This window comes from Bubalus bubalis, chromosome 16, assembly GCF_019923935.1.
Source record: "Bubalus bubalis isolate 160015118507 breed Murrah chromosome 16, NDDB_SH_1, whole genome shotgun sequence".
Taxonomy (NCBI): domain Eukaryota; kingdom Metazoa; phylum Chordata; class Mammalia; order Artiodactyla; family Bovidae; genus Bubalus; species Bubalus bubalis.
This window is the reverse complement of record NC_059172.1, coordinates 35,953,057-35,971,564: the sequence shown is the minus strand read 5'-3', so window position 1 is coordinate 35,971,564 and position 18,508 is coordinate 35,953,057. Positions and strand designations below refer to the sequence as shown.

At 40.3% G+C, this 18,508-nt stretch overlaps 3 protein-coding genes across 3 annotated transcripts; 1 reads left to right on the top strand and 2 right to left on the bottom strand.

The window, feature by feature from the left end:
* The first annotated feature begins 1,156 nt into the window (after nucleotides 1-1,156).
* Nucleotides 1,157-2,125, top strand: LOC102412816 (olfactory receptor 51S1-like). Its single transcript, XM_006040892.4, has one exon. The coding sequence runs from the start codon at nucleotides 1,157-1,159 to the stop codon at nucleotides 2,123-2,125; it is 969 nt and encodes a 322-aa protein (XP_006040954.4).
* Nucleotides 2,126-7,755: 5,630 nt separating this feature from the next.
* On the bottom strand, nucleotides 7,756-8,709 carry LOC102413161 (olfactory receptor 51A7-like). The gene has a single exon (XM_006040830.4). It carries the CDS (start codon nucleotides 8,707-8,709, stop codon nucleotides 7,756-7,758), a length of 954 nt encoding a protein of 317 aa, XP_006040892.4.
* Nucleotides 8,710-17,312: 8,603 nt separating this feature from the next.
* LOC102390006 (olfactory receptor 51F2) lies at nucleotides 17,313-18,281 on the bottom strand. Its single transcript, XM_025265929.3, has one exon. The coding sequence runs from the start codon at nucleotides 18,249-18,251 to the stop codon at nucleotides 17,313-17,315; it is 939 nt and encodes a 312-aa protein (XP_025121714.3). The 5' UTR covers nucleotides 18,252-18,281.
* Nucleotides 18,282-18,508: the final 227 nt, after the last annotated feature.

The window sequence follows — 18,508 nt, the reverse complement described above, 5'->3', positions numbered from 1 at the left end:
CCAATGCCGCTTTTCAATTTTGCTTTTGTCACATGTGCTTTCAGTGTCATACTCAAGAAATTATCACCAAGTCCTATGTCATGAAGCTTTCCCCTTATATTTTCATCTAGTAGTTCCAGGTCTTACATTTAAATCCTTAAACCTTTCTGAGTTAATTTTTGTTTGCAGTATAAGAACCAAGTACAATTTAATATTTTGTATGTGAATACATTTGTTAAGATCTGATTTGGATTATTTGAATTTAAAATGCTTACGACATCCAAGTAGAGATTTGGGTGAACTAAATATAGAATGATCTGGAGATATATTTATGATTCATCCATTTATAAAGTTTAGTTGAAGTCAGGAGGAATGTCACTGAGGAAAAAGGAAACAGCCAAATAAAGATTCTCAAAAATACCAGTGTATAAATTGGATGGGAAAGGGGATGGAGAACTAAGAATATAAATTCTGGGAGGTAGAATTAAAAAGAAAAGGAGAAAGTGTTTCATAAGAGCCAAAGCTCATTGAGAAATATATCAGTTTAGGAAATGTAAGTGCCCCTAGATTTAGTAATAAAGGAGTAATGGATGACTAATGAGAGCAGTTGAATTGAAATGTGTGTTGAGGCAGCACAGAAGTCAGATTGCCTGGGACTGGGAGGAGTCGAAAACATGTTTAGGGACTTCCCTGGTGGTCCAGTGGCTAACACTCCATACTCACAATGCAGGGAGCCTGGGGTTCAATCCCTGGTCAGGGAACTAGATCCCACATGCTGCAACTTAGTTTGCATGCTGCAACTAAGATCCTGCATAGCCAAATATATTTAAAAAAGAAAAAAAGAAAACGTGTTCATAGGAGTATAGACCCCCTTATGGGTGTTTTCCGTTAAAGGAGGGAGCAAATTAGGAAAAAAGCTACAGTGAAAAACAGGGTTGAGGAAAATGGGAAAATAATTTAAAGAGAGAATCAGAGCTTTGTGGACAGCTATAGAAAATGCTCCAAGGCAAGGGATGACTATGGCATAGATACTAGATTGAGTATGTGTATGTGTGCCTGGGGCAGGAGAGGGAGGGGGCAGGCAGTTTTAGAAAGCCTTATGCAAATGTGTCATAAGGTTAAATAAATCCTTCTAATCTGTTTTCAGTTTCCAGAGTTCAAAGTGGGATCCTGAAGTATGTCAACATTCCTCACCCACTCAACTCCCAATGCCAGCACTTCGATGGCCCCCACCTTCCTGTTGGTGGGCCTGCCAGGACTATCAGCTGTACCCTCCTGGTGGGCAGTACCCCTCATCACTGTCTACCTTCTGTCTGCCCTGGGTAATGGTGCTATCCTCTGGATCATTGCCCTGGAGCCCACACTGCACCGCCCAATGTACTTCTTCCTCTTTCTGCTCAGCATGTCTGATGTTGGCTTGTCCACAGCCTTGATGCCCACCCTGCTGGGTCTTGCCTTTGCAAATACTCATGCTGTCTCTGCCTCAGCCTGCCTCCTCCAGATGTTCTTTGTCCATGTTTTTTCTGTCATGGAGTCCTCTGTCTTACTCGCCATGGCCTTGGATCGGGCACTGGCCATTTGCCGCCCTCTCCACTACCCAACACTCCTCACCAATGGTGTCATCAGCAAGATCTGTGTGGCGATTGCTTTCCGAAGCCTGGGTCTCCACCTGCCCCTTCCATTCCTCCTGGCCCACATGCCTTACTGCCGTCCACAGGTCCTGACCCATTCTTACTGCTTGCACCCGGATATAGCCCATTTGGCCTGCCCCGGAGGTGGGGGAGCAGTCTACAGCCTCTTTGTGGTCCTGTCTGCCATGGGCTTGGATCCTCTGCTTATTTTATTCTCCTATGGCCTAATTGGCAGGGTGTTGCAAGGTTTGGGATCCAGTGAGGATCGCTGGAAAGCTGGCCAAACCTGTGCTGCCCACCTCTCTGCTGTGCTTCTCTTCTATGTGCCAATGGTCCTCCTGGCTCTCATTGATCATCTCAGGATGCCAATCCCTCAGCCTGCCCATACTCTTCTCTCCTATGTCCACTTCCTGCTTCCCCCATTGATAAACCCTATTCTCTATAGTGTCAAGATGAAGGAGATTAGAGAGAGAATCCACACGAGATTGCAGCCCAGGAAGGTGGGTTGTGCTTAGTGAGAAGGATGTTTCCTCCATATTTGTTCGTTACCTGACACAAAGGTTTCCATGACTGAGAACTCAGTTCATCATGCATAAAATGTCATTCAGGTACACAAAAGTCCATGTACATGGATGTATATTTCTGTCCCTTGAAGTGTTCATGTGCATATTGATGAAAGTTTATGAGCCCTAGAGAAGGGGAGTGGTCTATTGTGAGCCCCTATTAACATCACATCCATGGCCCAGAAACAGTCAGAATCTAAGTCTTGTCACAACCATTCAGGTGTGTTAGGAATGTACGTTTTCTGCATGTCCACCAGAATTCCCTGTTACCATTATTCTCAAATTTTCATCTATTTTATTAGTGATGAATTTTACTTTACATCAGATTTTCCTAATAGAAACAGTGTCTTTCACATACCTGTAGACTATTTTGTTTCTTCCTCTATGAAAGTCTCTTCAAAGAGCCTTCATCCATTTTTCTACTGCATTGTTTATGGTTTTAAAAACAAATATGCAAGAAATCCTTCATATAAAATCCTTTTTATACCTTTGCAAATATAGTAAGTGCCTTTTTCATTATTTAAGGAACCAAATCTCAAGTAAATACAGTTTTACATGATGAAATCCACTTTTATATATCTTTATATTTTTTGTTTTTCATGTGTTGCTTTTAAAACAAGTGTCTTTAACTTGTTCTGCACATATTCTCTTAAGCCTGTTTTCAAAGAACTGTTATAATGACTTTTCTTTCTAAGTCCAATTTTATGTTAACAGGGTAATTATGTACTCGTAGTAGCATCATCTATTACATACATTCTCTTTTTCTCACTGAAATAAAAAACTATGTATGTCATATTTTTGGATTCTCTGGTGGGTCAGATGGTAAAGAATCTACCTGTAGTGCAGGAGACCTGGTTCGATCCCTGGATTGGGAATATTCCCTGGTAAAGGGAATGGCAACCCACTCCAGGATTCTTGCCTAGAGAATCCCATGAATAGAGGAGCTTAGCAGACTATAGTCCATGGGGTCGCAAAGACTCAGACATGACTGACTAAGCAGCATATATGTCATATTTTAGGTGTGTGTATGGATATGGACTTTGCTTTAGAAATCTTCTTATGGAGTATGATATATATATGTGAAAAGGCTGGCTTAAAACTCAACATTCAGAAAATGAAGATCTTGGCATCTGGTCCCTTCACTTCTTGGCAAATAGATGGGGAAACAATGGAAACAGTGAGAGACTTTCTTTCCTTGGGCTCCAAAATCACTGCAGATGGTGACTGCAGCTATGAAATTATAAGATGCTTGCTCTTTGGAAGAAAAGCTATGGCAAACCTAAACAGCATATTAAAAAGCAGAGACACCACTTTGCCGACAAGGGTCTATATAGTCAAAGCTATTGTTTTTCCAGTATCATATATGGATATGAGAGTTGGACCATAAAGAAGGCTGAACACTAAAAAATGGATGCTTTCAAACCGTGGTGCTAGAGAAGACAAGTCCCTCGGACAGCAAAGGAGGTCAAACCAGTCAATTCTAAAGGAAATCAACCCTGAATATTCATTGGAAGGACTGATGCTGAAGCTCCAGTACTTTGGCCACCTGATGCAAAGAGCTGACTCTTTGAAAAAGACTCTGATGCTGAGAAGGGGATGACAGAGGATGAGATGGTTGGATGGCATCATCAACTCAATGGACATGAGTTTGAGCAAACTCTAGGAATCGGTGATGGACAGGGAGGCCTGGTGTGCTGCAGTCCATGGGGTCACAGAGTCGGACATACCTGAGCAACTGAACAACAATATATATATGTGTCATATATGTTCACATATCACTGATCTATTAGACCAGCCTCATAGTGTGATTTGGTTAATATGTGGTATAAAGTGGTCCTTTTTCAAAAGGAATTAAAAACTATGAAATTCTAACAAGAACTACATTTTTAGTAGATTAAATATAAACAAATCAGCATTCACGATGTTTCCACCTCCAACAATTTATGTATTTCATTTATTAAGAACATTTCTACACTTTTCAATAAAATTATTCACTTTATTTAAGTCTATTTCTATGTAGTTTTTAAAATGTATGATTGTGTTGCTATTATAAATAAAACATTACCCCATTTCTGTGTGTGTGTGTGTGTGTGTGTGTGTGCTCAGTCATGCTCAAGGACTGTAGCCTGCCAGGCTCCTCTCTCCATGGGTTTCCCTAGGCAGGAATACTGGAATGGGTTGTCATTTCCTTCTCCAGGGGATCTTCCCCACCCAGGAATCAAACCCATGTCTCTCGAGTCTCCTCCATTGGCAGGCAGGTTCTTTACCACTAGCATCACCTAGGAAGCCCTTAACATGTCATCACCTTGGGTAGTAAGGAGGAAAACTTTCTGTGGCCTGTATGGGGATTGAACCCAGGACCTTGGTGTTAATAGCACCAAACTCTAATCAACTGAGGTAATTGGCCATTTCTATCTCCACATATATATTGCTAGATTGAGAAAAACATTTTTTTTATCTTGCATTAATATGTTACTTTACCAAATTATCACAAAATTTTAGGACCATTTTAAAATTTTTGTATTTTATTTGTATTTATTAATAGCATTCATAAGTAAAAATAGATGATAGGTAATGTTCCCCTAATATTCATATAAATTATTTTATTTTCTTATTTTATTAAATTCTTTGGAATCTCCAACCTGTTATGAAAGTTTAAGAGTGAACAAAAAATGTTGTTTCTCATTTTATTTAAATGGCATTAGTGTTTCACTTACTGGCACTGCTAGATGGTTGACTGCTAGATCTTTGAATAAAGTTTATAACACTTAATAGTTCATTTATGTTGCATTTAAAAAAATTTTAATAAGCTTATTTAATGAATCCTATTAAATGCATTTTCAGCATTCACTAGCACAATAAGAATTCTCTACTTTAATATGTTGAGCAGTTGAAACATCCTTGTTACTTGTGATTACAGAAGAACACATTTTAAATGAAAAGTGAAAAAATCAAATTTTCAGATCAAATCCATTTAGTGACAAGATAAGAATACACAGTGATATATTAGAACATATTCTAGGAATACAGAAACAGTTATAGCCTCATATTTTATCAAACTATTCTTTAAGATATACTATATATTCTTTTAATAAACTAATTATATGTCAGTCTCTCAATTTCATGGAGAAGGCAACGGCACCCCACTCCAGTACTGTTGCCTGGAAAATCCCATGTATGGAGGAGCCTGGTAGGCTACAGTCCATGGGGTCACGAAGAGTTGGGCACGACTGAGTGACTTCACTTTCACGTTTCACTTTCATACATTGGAGAAGGAAATGGCAATCCACTCCAGTGTTCTTGCCTGGAGAATCCCAGGGACAGAGGAGCCTTGTGGGCTGCCGTCTCTGGGGTCGCACAGAGTCAGACACGACTGACGCGACCTAGCAGCAGCAGCAGCTCTCAATTTCATGAATGAGAATACTGAGGGTGAGATTTTAAGAATGCCCCAGGTCTATAAAATTAGTTACTAAACAGAATTTATTTTCAGATTTGCCTTAATTCAAAACCCCTGCTACAAAATACTCTATTAAAATTATTGAATGGAGAAACAGCTTGGTCTTGAAGAACAGTGATGAGGTCTCTGAGAAACTTTTTTTTTTTTTTCCCCCCAAAGCCCACTCCTTCCTCCTCCCTGGAACACCAACCTCCATCTTCCCATTTCTTTACTGAGAGTAGAATGTTGGATATAAAGAATGTGGAGTCACATTGGCCTGGCTTAGAGTCCTCAGTCCATTATTCCTGAGTAATTTGGCACTAGCTGTTCCATGTTTGTAAAATAGGTGCAATAAGGATTTCATGCAGTCAAGTCTCTGTATCATACTGTCTGAACATATAAAATATTCAATAAATGATAGTTTTTGAAATTAATCATGGAAATTAAAATAACTATATTTAAACTTTGTATGAATATTTAATCTGAATAAAGAACTTTACAGTTGGAAGTTTCTTTAAGTTCCTACCACCTCATTGTATACACGAAACTACTGAAAGCATTTGAATGGCCTTTTGTAACTTGGTGGTAGATGAGCTAAATGCAGAATCACTGACTGCCTCCATGTTTTTATTACTTTACTAAGAGATGGTACAGAGAAGGCAATGGCACCCCACTCCAGTACTCTTGCCTGAAAAATCCCACGGACGGAGGAGCCTGGTAGGCTGCAGTCCATGGGGTCGCTAAGAGTTGGACACAACTGAGCAACTTCACTTTCACTTTTCACTTTCATGCATTGGAGAAGGAAATGGCAACCCACTCCAGTGTTCTTGCCTGGAGAATCCCAGGGACAGGGGAACCTGGTGGGCTGCTCTCAATGGGGTCGCACAGAGTTGGACACTACTGAAGCAACTTAGAGAGAGAAAGAAGAGATGGGAGCAAAGAGCTCTTCATGTCACAGCAGGGCCTCAACTGCTCTCCCCTGGCTCTCACTCTCTCCTGACCACTGGCCACACCCACATCAATCCTGTAACATCTTTGGTTTTCAGGGCTCACTATTACCACTCATAGCACCGTTCTCTCTCTGAAAATCATTCCACACCAACTTGAATGATAAGTTTCAGGAAGAACTTAAATGTTCTTTCTCCTCTCAACAGCGCATATGGGGATAGAGATATTAATAACTTCTGGAACTATAATTTGTTCTCTAATGTTTATTACACTTCTTTATGCTAGCCATTTTACCCACACCCTTCCATTTAGACTATTAATTTAGTTCAAATTGAGATACACCTGCCAAGCATATACAATGGATGAAGTATTTCATCTTGAAGAGACTTTTAAATTTGGATCATTCATAACTCTTTCCTTGTGTAAATTCACAGTGCATCAATGAGAGAAACGTATGAATGTTGATGATGTATATAGGTCATCTTTTGTGCCCCAAGGATTTCCTCCTACACTTTCCCTCCAAATTGGCTTTAGCAAAAGACAAACTCTCTAGGTTTTCTTTTCACATTATCCCAGGAAAGTATTTTGTATTTTTCAGTCATTAATGTACACACCAACCACCTAGAATCTTGTTAAAAGACAGATTCTGACTTAGTAGGCTTGAAGAAGGTTGAGATCCTATGATTCTTATTATTTCCCAGATGCTGCTGAGGCACATCAGTGTACCACCCTTTGGTTAGCAAGGAAGAAAACTTACTTAGACAAACCTAATCACATTGGAAAGGATTTAATGTAAATCACAAGGAGGAATCAAATGCCAAGAGGCAAATATAAAGATGCTAAATGGTCCAGAACATTGCAGAATTCTCCCAATTATAGTTGAACTCCTACTTACAAGCTTCTCTGAGGTTAGATGTCTTCTTTACTCTTTTACCTGAGGATAGATGGCCTCAGTCTCCCCCAACAACAACAACAACAGGATCACTACCTACTTTATAAATTGTAAGCCTCTTCTTCCTTAATATCAAAAAGCTGTGGTGTGTGACATCCATGATAGATATTAATTGATTACTTAATGAATTAGCTAATATAATTAAGGACTCTAAAGTAAATGGAAGCAGCTCCTATTTGAAAGACATGTTGTCGTACTCCTGAGGCAATTTGATGTAAAGAAAATGGAACTTCTACCTTTGCCTCATCATTTAGACTTCAGACCCAGTTTTTCCAATTTTTCCAGAATCTTCACTCTAATCTGCTGAGTTTTTACACAATACAAGATAGGATTCATCAAGGGTGGTACCAGCAAGAATGCATCAGCCATCAGAATCATAGCCACAGGGGGTGTATGCTTGGGAAAGCGATGCATGAGAGCCAAGGTGATGATGGGCACATAGAAGATGAGCACAGCGCAGATGTGGGACACGCAGGTGTTAAGAGCTTTAAGCCATTCCCTGTGAGATGCAATACCCAATACAGTCTTCAGAATAAACACATAGGAGACAACAATTAACATACTGTCTGACATCATACAGAGTGCAACAAACAGACCGTAGTAGAAGTTAACTCTATTGTCAGAGCACGCCAGCTTCATGACATCCTGGTGGAGGCAGTAGGAGTGGGATAACAGGCGTTTATTACAGTATTTGAGTCTCTTTAAAGTGAAAGGGAGGGGAAGAACTAGGAGAATGCTCTTAAAAGCAAATGCTAACCCAATATGCAAAACTCTGGAGCTAGTAAGGATGGAGCGGTATCTCAGGGGGTTGCAAATTGCTACAAAGCGATCAAAAGACATGATCAGGAGTACTGAGGACTCCATGTCCGTGAATCCATGGATGAAAAATTCCTGAGCAATGCAGGCATCAACAGAAATCCCCATGGCATTGAACAAAAAAATCCTAAGCATGGTGGGAAGAGAAGAGAAAGACAGGCCCAGGTCCGATAATGCCAGCATGGAGAGGAAATCGTACATGGGCTCATGCAGAGAAGGCTCTGTCCTGATGACAAATAGAATGGTGCAGTTTCCCAGGATAGCCATGAAGTACATGAGGCAGATAGGGATGGAGATCCAAATGTGCACACCTTCAAGCCCTGGGATCCCAATCAACAGGAATGTGGAGACTGCAGCTTCTGAGGCATTGAGAGGAAGCATCATAAATAGGTCTCTTACATACTGCTCCTGGTAGATAAATAATCAAATTATTATTCTCAGTTATGTTTACTGAACACAACTCACTTTAGTTGTCAGTTAAATTAAACACAGTTCACATTTAGGTATCAAAAAATAATGTTATATAACTTTTTCTATATAAAGAAAAATAAGGAGTAAATTTAAATAGATTCATTTTTATCTAAGACCTTTATACTCTTTGAGTCTATCTTTATTCCTTATATACTTCTAAACAACTCTATAGATGTGTGTCTGTGCACGCTAGGTCTCTTCAGTCATGTCCAACTCTTGGCAACACTATGGACAGTAGCATGCCAGGCTCCTATGTTCATGGAATTCTCCAGGCAAAAATACTGGAGTGGGTTACTATGCCCATCTCCAGAGGATCTTCCCAATCCAAGGACTGAACCCAAGTGTCTTCTGTCTCTTTCATTGGCAGGTGGGTTCTTTACCACTAGCGCCATCTAGGAAGCCCATCTATAGAAGTAGTAGAGTGCTTTAATAACTTTTCTTTTTTCTTCTTTTTAAGCCACCACGTTTGGAGGTTTATGAATCAAGTAAACTAAATTGTGGGAAATTCTGAAAGAGATGGGAATACCAGACCACCTGACCTGCCTTGAGAAACTGGTATACAGGTCAGGAAGCAACATTTAGAACTGGATATTGAACAACAGACTGGTTCCAAATAGGAAAAGGAGTACATCGAGGCTGAATATTGTCACCCTGCTTATTTAACTTCTATGCAGAGTACATCATGAGAAACGCTGGGCTGGAAGAAGCACAAGCTGAAATCAAGATTGATGGGAGAAATATCAATAACCTCAGATATGCAGATGACACAACCCTTATGGCAGAAAGTGAAGAACTAAGAGCCTCTTGATGAAAGTGAAAGAGGGGAGTGAAAAAACTGGCTTCAAGCTCAGCATTCAAAAAACTAAGATCATGGCATCCAGTCCCATCACTTCATGGCAAATAGATGGGGCAACAATGGAAACAGTGGCTGACTTTATTTTTGGGGGCTCCAAAATTACTGCAGATGGTGACTGCAGCCATGAAATTAAAAGACGCTTACTCCTTGGGAGGAAAGTTATGACCAACCTAGACAGCATATTAAAAAGCAGAGACATTACTTTGCCAACAAAGGTCCATCTGGTCAAGACTATGGTTTTACTAGTAGTCATGTATGGATGTGAGCTTTGGACTATAAAGAAAGCTGAGCACTGAAGAATTGATGCTTTTGAACTGTGGTGTTGGAGAAGACTCTTGAGAGTCTCTTGGACTGCAAGGAGTTTCAACCAGTCCATCCTAAAGGATATCAGTCCTGGGTGTTCATTGGAAGGACTGATGTTGAAGCTGAAACTCCAATACTTTGGCCACCTGATATGAAGAGCTGACTCATTGGAAAAGACCCTGATGCTGAGAAAGATTGAGGGCAGGAGGAGAAGAGGACAACAGAAGATGAGGTGGTTCAATGGCATCACTGGCTCAATGGACATGAGTTTAGATGAACCCCAGGAGTTGGTGATGGACAGGGAGGCCTGGCATGCTGAAGTTCATGGAGTCGCAAAGAGTCAGACATGACTGAGTGACTGAACTGAACTGAAAACTAAATTGGAATATATTGCAATCTGGAAAAGCTATAATATCATGAATGTGGTCAATGATCATGTACTCAAACAAACCACAGATGCTATAGTAACAGGAGTTAAAGGAGACCTAAATCTTATAGTACTGTTCATGTGTATGAAAATATAAAATCAATCTACCACAGTCCTGAGTGTGCATTGTGTCTCAGCCTTTCAGATGTGGTTAGTGTTCCCTTGGCATGCAGTACATACCACAGTAGTTATTTGTTGTTGCCTAAACCCTCACATCCTTTCATGCAATTGCTACTGGTCCTGCTCATAGTAGCCACAGATATTGCTCTTTTCTCCCTCTTCCAAGTTCTTTTCCCATTGTTCTTGGCTTCTCCATGAATGCCCTTAGATTGGTGACTTGCAGCTCAGGTTCTTATCTCTGCTGTTTAGACTTGGGCCTGCTCACACCTCTGGCATCAGCATCACCAACACCTTGGGTGACACTCCTTTTAACAACTCTATACCAGAGAAGCCCCAGTGGTGCAGCTGACAGTCTGCCTTTGTGGGCAAATGGAATTCAGAGGCAGAGAGAAAAGGGATAACCCCTTGTCCATTCTTACTCAATAAGTCCCTTCAAAATGGGTCATTTCCAAAGTTACGTGTCTGATGTTTTTTTTGACAAGCTTCCAACCTAATTCAGGTAACTAAATAAATGAGCTGCTGTTGATAATATCATTTTTTCAACTGTTCATAATGCAAATACAAAGATGTACCCTGTCCCACTTATAGACCCTAATCTTTTCAGTCATCAACACTGTCCAAAACATAGCTTGATCCCTTGGCTGGAGAACCTATGAAACATTTTTATCTCTAGCCCTCTAAAAGGCATTGGGTTGATGCCTATAAATTGCCGAGTTTTCCTTGGAAAACATAAAATCATCTTAAGGAAGTTTAGTTTGAGTCTTCAAGACACCTACCAGGCTCCTGGTTACCTTATCCCAGAACAAGGGTGGCAAGGTTTCAGATTCTTCAGGTTCGGCAGCTTCTTTGCTCCAGCGCCTGCTGGGAATCGCATCCTTTTTTATGCTCTCATATACATCTCTAGGAAGCACAGGCACATCCTCATGAGAATGAACAGATACTATGCCCCTGGGAATACTGACTCCACTTGCTTGATCACTGTCTGTCAATAATAACCTCTCCTAAGAAAATGCAGAGAGCAAGTTTCTGTCTCACAGTCAGATTTAACTCCTGTGACCCTGTTCCCACATCAGGTGCAGGCTTTGGGAATGCCAGTCTCAGATGTTGGTAAGGCAGCCCATATCCAGCTGTAGCTCCAAAATAAAGTATGTACCTTAGTAGACTCAGTGAGACTATTACAGACCTTATGTAGAATTCTGTGCACAAAACTCTATTTGGTCATCACAATGTTTAACTTTAGTTTTAATGCTAATGCATTTAAGTAGCTTATGAACTCTCAAATTTATCATAGGTTCCCCCTTTTGTCATTGTCTTCACATTTACTGGCAACCAAAGGCATTTAATCTCACAGAGCAGAAAGCCAAGGGTCACAAGTAGTCCTGGTATCTTGGACCCTCAAGTTTAGAAGAGAAAATCAATATTTATCAAGCCCTCAACTTTGAAGATTGAAAGTAAATAAAAGGTGTAATTTTGATAATATTTTATGGAATGACATGATTTTTCAGGCAGAGAATAGAAAATAAGATCTAGTAAAACATCTTACTCTTGAAAAAGTAAGAAGAGATAAATAAATAAGTTTTGATGAGCCAACAATGATGACCCTGTCTCCAGGTTAGTAGAAAAGGGAATGTGCTAGGGGTGGGGCTACAGTCATCAAATCAGGTCAGGAAGGAAATTGAAGAAAAGATGCCTTTAGACTATTAATCTGTGTTTTCCACTCCCCTCCAAAAATGCTTACTCCAGTTAAAGTACTAAATAAAGTAGTTTAAATGTTTAACTTTGATATACATATGACTCTAGGATCTTAATGCAATTATAAGGCTCAAGTTCAACTATGTTACTTCTTCCCATCACTTTTTGACAGGTATCTGCATTGTTTTGTGTTGAAAATCCATTGGTCTCCAGGTAACAAAATGGGACCAGGAGGAAAAGCAGTTGGAACCAAAAAAAAAAAAAAAAGTGTTTTGTTTATTTGTTTGTTTTTTGAAGGAGGAAGGCAGGAGAAATCTGGACCTATAGGGTCTATATTTAAGTACAAGGTACATTTATCTAAGTAAATTTAGGTAAAGTCAAGTAAAATATGAAATAAAATATATTATTTTCTTTTTCCAATTCAAATTGCTGCCTAATCCCTGCCACTTTCATTAATTTTCCCCTTGTTACTTTTTTCTTATTGTTAGTATTATTATTTTAATGGAAAAGGTCATGAATTTAACAACAAATATTTCTGATAAAAGGGATTGCTCTGAGCGGTCTTTCTGAGACCACTTCTGTCTACATCACGTACTCATAGCATTTCCCCATTGCCCTGGAGCTACTTTCATTCTTTTTAAAGGGTGTTGCCTATGAAAACCTTTTTCTGGATCATTTTTCTTCTCTGAGGTTTAAAATATAAAGGAACGGAAGTTAATAACTATATGACCCTAACTGACTTTATAGGGCTTCCCTGGTGACTTAGTGATAAAGAATCTTCCTGGAGACAAGGTTTTGATCCCTGGGTCAGGAATATCCACTGGTAGAGGAAATGGCAACCCACTCCGTTATTCTTGCTTGGAGAATCCTATGTAAAGAGGAGCCTGGAGGGCTCAGACAAGACTGAGCAATTAAACAACAATAATTGACTTATGGGGATTTAAAGGGGCAATACAACTTGCACAAAAAACAAAAACAATTAAGGGTAACTTTACAGTACAACAGGAAGGATGGCCCAAACCTTACTCTGAGACAACCAAAACTTTCAATCTACAAACTCTCCAGGCTAGAATGGCTAGAATAGAACACCGTCTGAGTTTGCCTTAAAAGTCAGTTTTTTCAGTGTACCATTCAAATCATTCAGCCTCATTGTCTAGTCACTGGTGCAGTAAGCAGCCCCATCATTCATTTATTTCACACAGAGAAAACAAGATATTAGACTGCTTTAGGCCTGCACCATGCCCCTCTTGCTTCTTGCCCCAGGGCTGACACTGAGTGAGACTTTCATAAGTACTATTAGGTGTTCATGCTGCAGTCCATAAGGTCACAAAGAGTCATACATGACTGACTGACTGAACTGAACTGAACTAGGTGTTCATGAGGGCTTCCCTGGTGGCTCAAGAGTAAAGACTCTGCCTGCTAATGCAGGAGATGCAGGCTTGATCCCTGGGTCCAGAAGATCCCCTGGAGAAGGAAATGGCAACCGACTCCAGTATTCTTGCCTGGGAAATCCCATGGACAGAGGAGCCTGGAAGGCTACAGCCCGTGGGGTCACAAAAGAGTTTTGACACAACTTAGCAACTAAACAACAACAGTAACTAAGTGTTCATGAATCTGCAACCCAGAAGTATGAGACAATCAACAACAAATAGGGTCAGTTTTGACCAAATAGGATCCAATGGAGAAATCTTCCCCACTTTATTTTCCTGGATAGAGTATCATAAGGCATATTCGATAAGGCTTCAGAGATGGATCTGCAGGATTTGCAATAGTCACCCGTAATGGTATCTGGCTTATTACTGATTCATCATCTCTCAGCTCCAGATTTCATTTTGCCTGCTCCATGATGAAGGTGTTGGATTGTGTGGCTATTTCTCTTCTGTCAGTTGGCACAATGTTAAGACTTGTCACTAGAGGATGGTAGGAGAACACCAGAGGAAGAGGGGTTTTCTCTCCCTGCTTTCTGTGTTGCTTGCAGGCCAGACTCACAGAACATGTCAGTTCCCCATTGCCTGGCACCATGCAGTTTCTTCAGTGCTCAGCTCCAGCAGTGCATAGCTCCCTCCAGCATTCACACACTGAGCTTGTTCTCCAGCTCTCCAGTGGAATAGCAGGGGCCCAGCCAGAATGGACCAGTACCACAGCTGAAACAGCTTCCCTACATCTTCTCATTAGCCTTGGCTGTGGCTGTACATTGAATTAGTACAGGGTGAACTGTCTAACAACCTGGCCACCGAAACCTCCTCCCAGAAAGGCAGCCTGGAACTACCTCAGGCTGAGCCTTAGGCAACCTCCCCGTATTCTAGTTCAAGTGGCACCTAACAGTCATAGGCTTCTCTGGCATCTAGAGTTCAGAGTGTCAACTAAAAAAAAATAAATAAATAACAATCTAAAATTTGAGAGTTGTGGGTTTTTTTTTTCAGCAGACCTACTGAGGACTTCAAACCCACGAGGCAGCATCTCAAGTAACTGAGAAAACTGCTCTGAGGAGTTGTGGGGGGAGTAGCTAGGACATATAGCTACAAAGGCAAACAAAGGCAGAAACAAAGGCAGGTGTCAGATCAAAAGATTACTGTTAAAAATAGACTAGTTATCTCAAGTTACAGAATTTAGTAGTTTTCTATATACAGGAAGATACAAGAGTCCAGGCATGTACATCTCAAATATCTGGGGCCAAACCCAGAGATTTTGAGACCACATGGCAGTACTTAACAATCAGAAGTAAGCTAAATAACTGCAGTAGAGAGTAGCAAGTCGTGAATGACAATCAAGGTGGCAGCACCCATAATGATCAGTTGCATTAGATGATGGCATTGAAGACAAGCTAAGTAGACAGTGACTAGGCATTACTTGAAATACATTTAAAATAGAGAACTTCTGACCATCAGACTGGTGTCAACCACTCTAACAGGAAGCTATGACTCCTCAGATTATCTGAAAGATTTAAATCACTTCACATACCGGGTAGTCATCAACTGGATGTGAGTCTTGGTTCCCTAGATGAAATAACCTGCCATGCCATTATAAGTACACAACTACAACAGCAAAAAATACCCAGGTCTTTCTTCAAGTAGACATATGTCCATTTACAAAAGTTCTTGTTCACTGGGGAAAGACAAATACCCAGATTCTTTGAGGAATATTGATATAGGATATAATATCTCACTGATATGGGAAACCAAATATACCATCACGTTCTTGTTTGGTTAAAGTATGAGATTATTGAAGCAAGATGATTGATGGAATTCTGGATCAAGTTTATCCCATAGTGAACCTGATGATTTTCAGTTCTACCTGTGTAGAGATGCACAATTATATACACAGATGCCTGAGTATATAACTGGCAAGATTACATTTAGTAGCTGGTGAAATCTCATGTTGTTACTCTATCTGGGACGTTTAAACCATTATGGTGGGAAAGGCAAAGTGCAAGGTCCCATTCACATAATTTATACAAAGCACAAATAAATTATGTGAATGAATGGTTGTCCTAGAATCCTATGGAATCTATCACTGGTTTTATGGGTGGATTGGTGGACAGTTTGGTGCTGAAAGAAAAGTGTAGTCGCTTGGTCATGTCCGACTGTTTGAGACCCTATGGACTGTAGCCTGCCAGGCTCCTCTGTTCTTAAGATCTTCCAAGCAAGAATACTGGAGTGGGTTGCCATTTCCTTCTCCAGGGGATCTTTCAGACCCAAAGATAGAACTTGGGCCTCCTGCATTGCAATCAGACTCTTTATGGTCTGAGCCACAAAATATAATACAACAGCAAAACAGTCCCACACACGGGTAGTCATAAAAAAAATGATGAAGAAAAATTATCATAATGTGCAGTTCTCTTGGTTGTCAAGAGAGGTTATCTGACTTATGTGGATATACATGGACTTCTGTACCTTTCTGAAAGGTATGGATAGTTGGTCATGGGATAGAATAAGCAACTTTGAAAGAAGAGAAAAAAGGAAGTCTGCAGAATATGTATGTGAAGTACATATTGAAGAGGGTCATAAAGAGTGAAAACCTTTTATCTCATACTAAAAGTGAAAGTGTTAATCGCTCAGTCATGTCCAACTCTTTGTGACCCCATTGACTGTAGCCCGCCAGGCTCCTCTGCCCATAGGATTCTCCAGGGAAGAATACTGGGGTGGGTTTACATTCTCTTCTCCAGGATATCTTCCTGACCCAAGGATCAAACCTGGGTCTCCAGCATTGCAGACAGATTCTTTACCATCTGAGTCATAAGGGAAGGCCCTTACCTCAAACTACCACCCACCAAATCTCATGCTACTACTCACCAAACAGTACACACCTCAATGGAAGAATTCAATAACCAAGTGGAGAGAACCTACATAGAAATATCACTTGGCCTTGGCTCCACTGATGCTGGTCCAGTGGGCCCATAGTTGGAGTCATAATGGCAGAGTTAGAAATAAAGCATGAGCCAAAAGTATGAGCTCTCTCTTCTCAAGGCTGATCATGGGGAAACAGTACAATCCTCATTCCTGGGATGTTAAAAATGTTATTACAAGTGTTTAATGTTCAGCTAACAGCAGCAAAACTGATCCAGAGCACTTGATATGAAATTTTACATTCACACTGTGTATGCCCCTATAACATAATAAAGGACAAAAATAAATTTACCTACATAAGATCCAGTGTTAGGTTACACTGATGTATATTTTAGGATCCACTCTCTCTATATATCTGTTTTGAAAGCATGTAGAGAATTGAGAGTTTTAAGGAAAAAAATTCAATTATTAGAAGTGTTTTTTTGTATATCATTCAGAAAAGAACTGGCTTGTTATTAAAGTTATCTACATAAATCTGAGCTTTTATTATTGAAGAGTCTGGTGAATATTTCATTCAGGCCTCATACTACTTTCAAATATAAATATTTGTTTACATACATTATTTCACTTTATCTTAAAAACAAAAATAATTTAGGTGTTATTAATATGAACTTACTGAATAAGAAAGCTAAGCAAATATCATACAACCTATAAATTGAATAATTTGTACTGTTGGAGGCATATCTAGGCATTTGGTGGACAGTTGCACCATTCTACCAAAGCATTCATTCAAATCACTTAACTCTGAGACAGCTAAAGCTTAGATTTGGAGTCACTTCTGAATTAAGACCTTGATAACAGCCTTTTGAATCTGCTTAGTCTTCACACTGTAGATGATAGGGTTGAGTACAGGAGGAATAAGCAGGAAGATATTGGCCATGATGGTGTGGACAATGGGAGGTGCTGACTGGCCATAGCGATGGACAAGAGACAGGCTGATGAGAGGGATGTAGAAGATGGCAACAGCACTGATGTGGGAAATGCAGGTGTTGAAGGCTTTCTGCCTGCCCTCTATGGAGGCAATGCTGAGGACAGATCGGATGATCAGGACATAGGAGAGCAAGATACAAGGACAGTCAAACCCTGTCGTGGAGAAGAGTGCAAACAGACCAATGATGCTGTTGATTCTGTTGTCTGTGCATGAGAGTTGAATGAGATCAACATGGTAGCAGTAAGAATGTGAGAGGACCATAGAACTGCAGAAGGATAGCCTCTTGACAAAAAGCACAACTGGCAACATGACAGCAACATTTCTTGTCAACATGCTCATCCCAATCTGGGCGATCCTGGCATTGGTGAGGATGGTGGTGTATCTCAGTGGATCACAGATGGCCACAAAACGGTCAAAGGCCATGGCCAGCAAAACCCCAGACTCCATGAAAGTAAATCCATGGAGAAAGAACATCTGAGCAATGCAGGCATTTAAGTTGATCTCTCGGGCTTCAAACCAGAAGACACCAAGGGTAGTGGAAAGTGTGCACAGGGATAAGCTCAGGTCTGTGGCTGAAAGCATAGAGAGGAAATAATACATGGGCTCATGAAGGCTCTGTTCACGGAGGACCACAAACAGGATCATACTGTTCCCAGAGACGGCGCCAGCATACAGGAGGCAAACAGGGATGGAGACCCAGATCTGGGCTGCTCTCAGGCCTGGCATACCCGTCAAGAGGAAGGTCAGAGGCTGAGCACTGGTATTGTTGAGGATCCACATAATGAGAGGCTGAGAAGACAGGGATATTTGAATAATTAAACATAACATATGATAAAAATATAGCTTATCATTAGACACTCAGATTCACTAAATTACTATTGCTGATCTATGAATTTTAGTATTTTATGACTTTTATAGAGTCATAAGTTTCTTTCCCTGCCTCTCAGTATTTCTCATTTTTGAGAACTGAAGACTCCCTGAATTATTTTACATAACATTTTCTTAAGTCTATATATAATTGTCTTTGGTGGCAACAA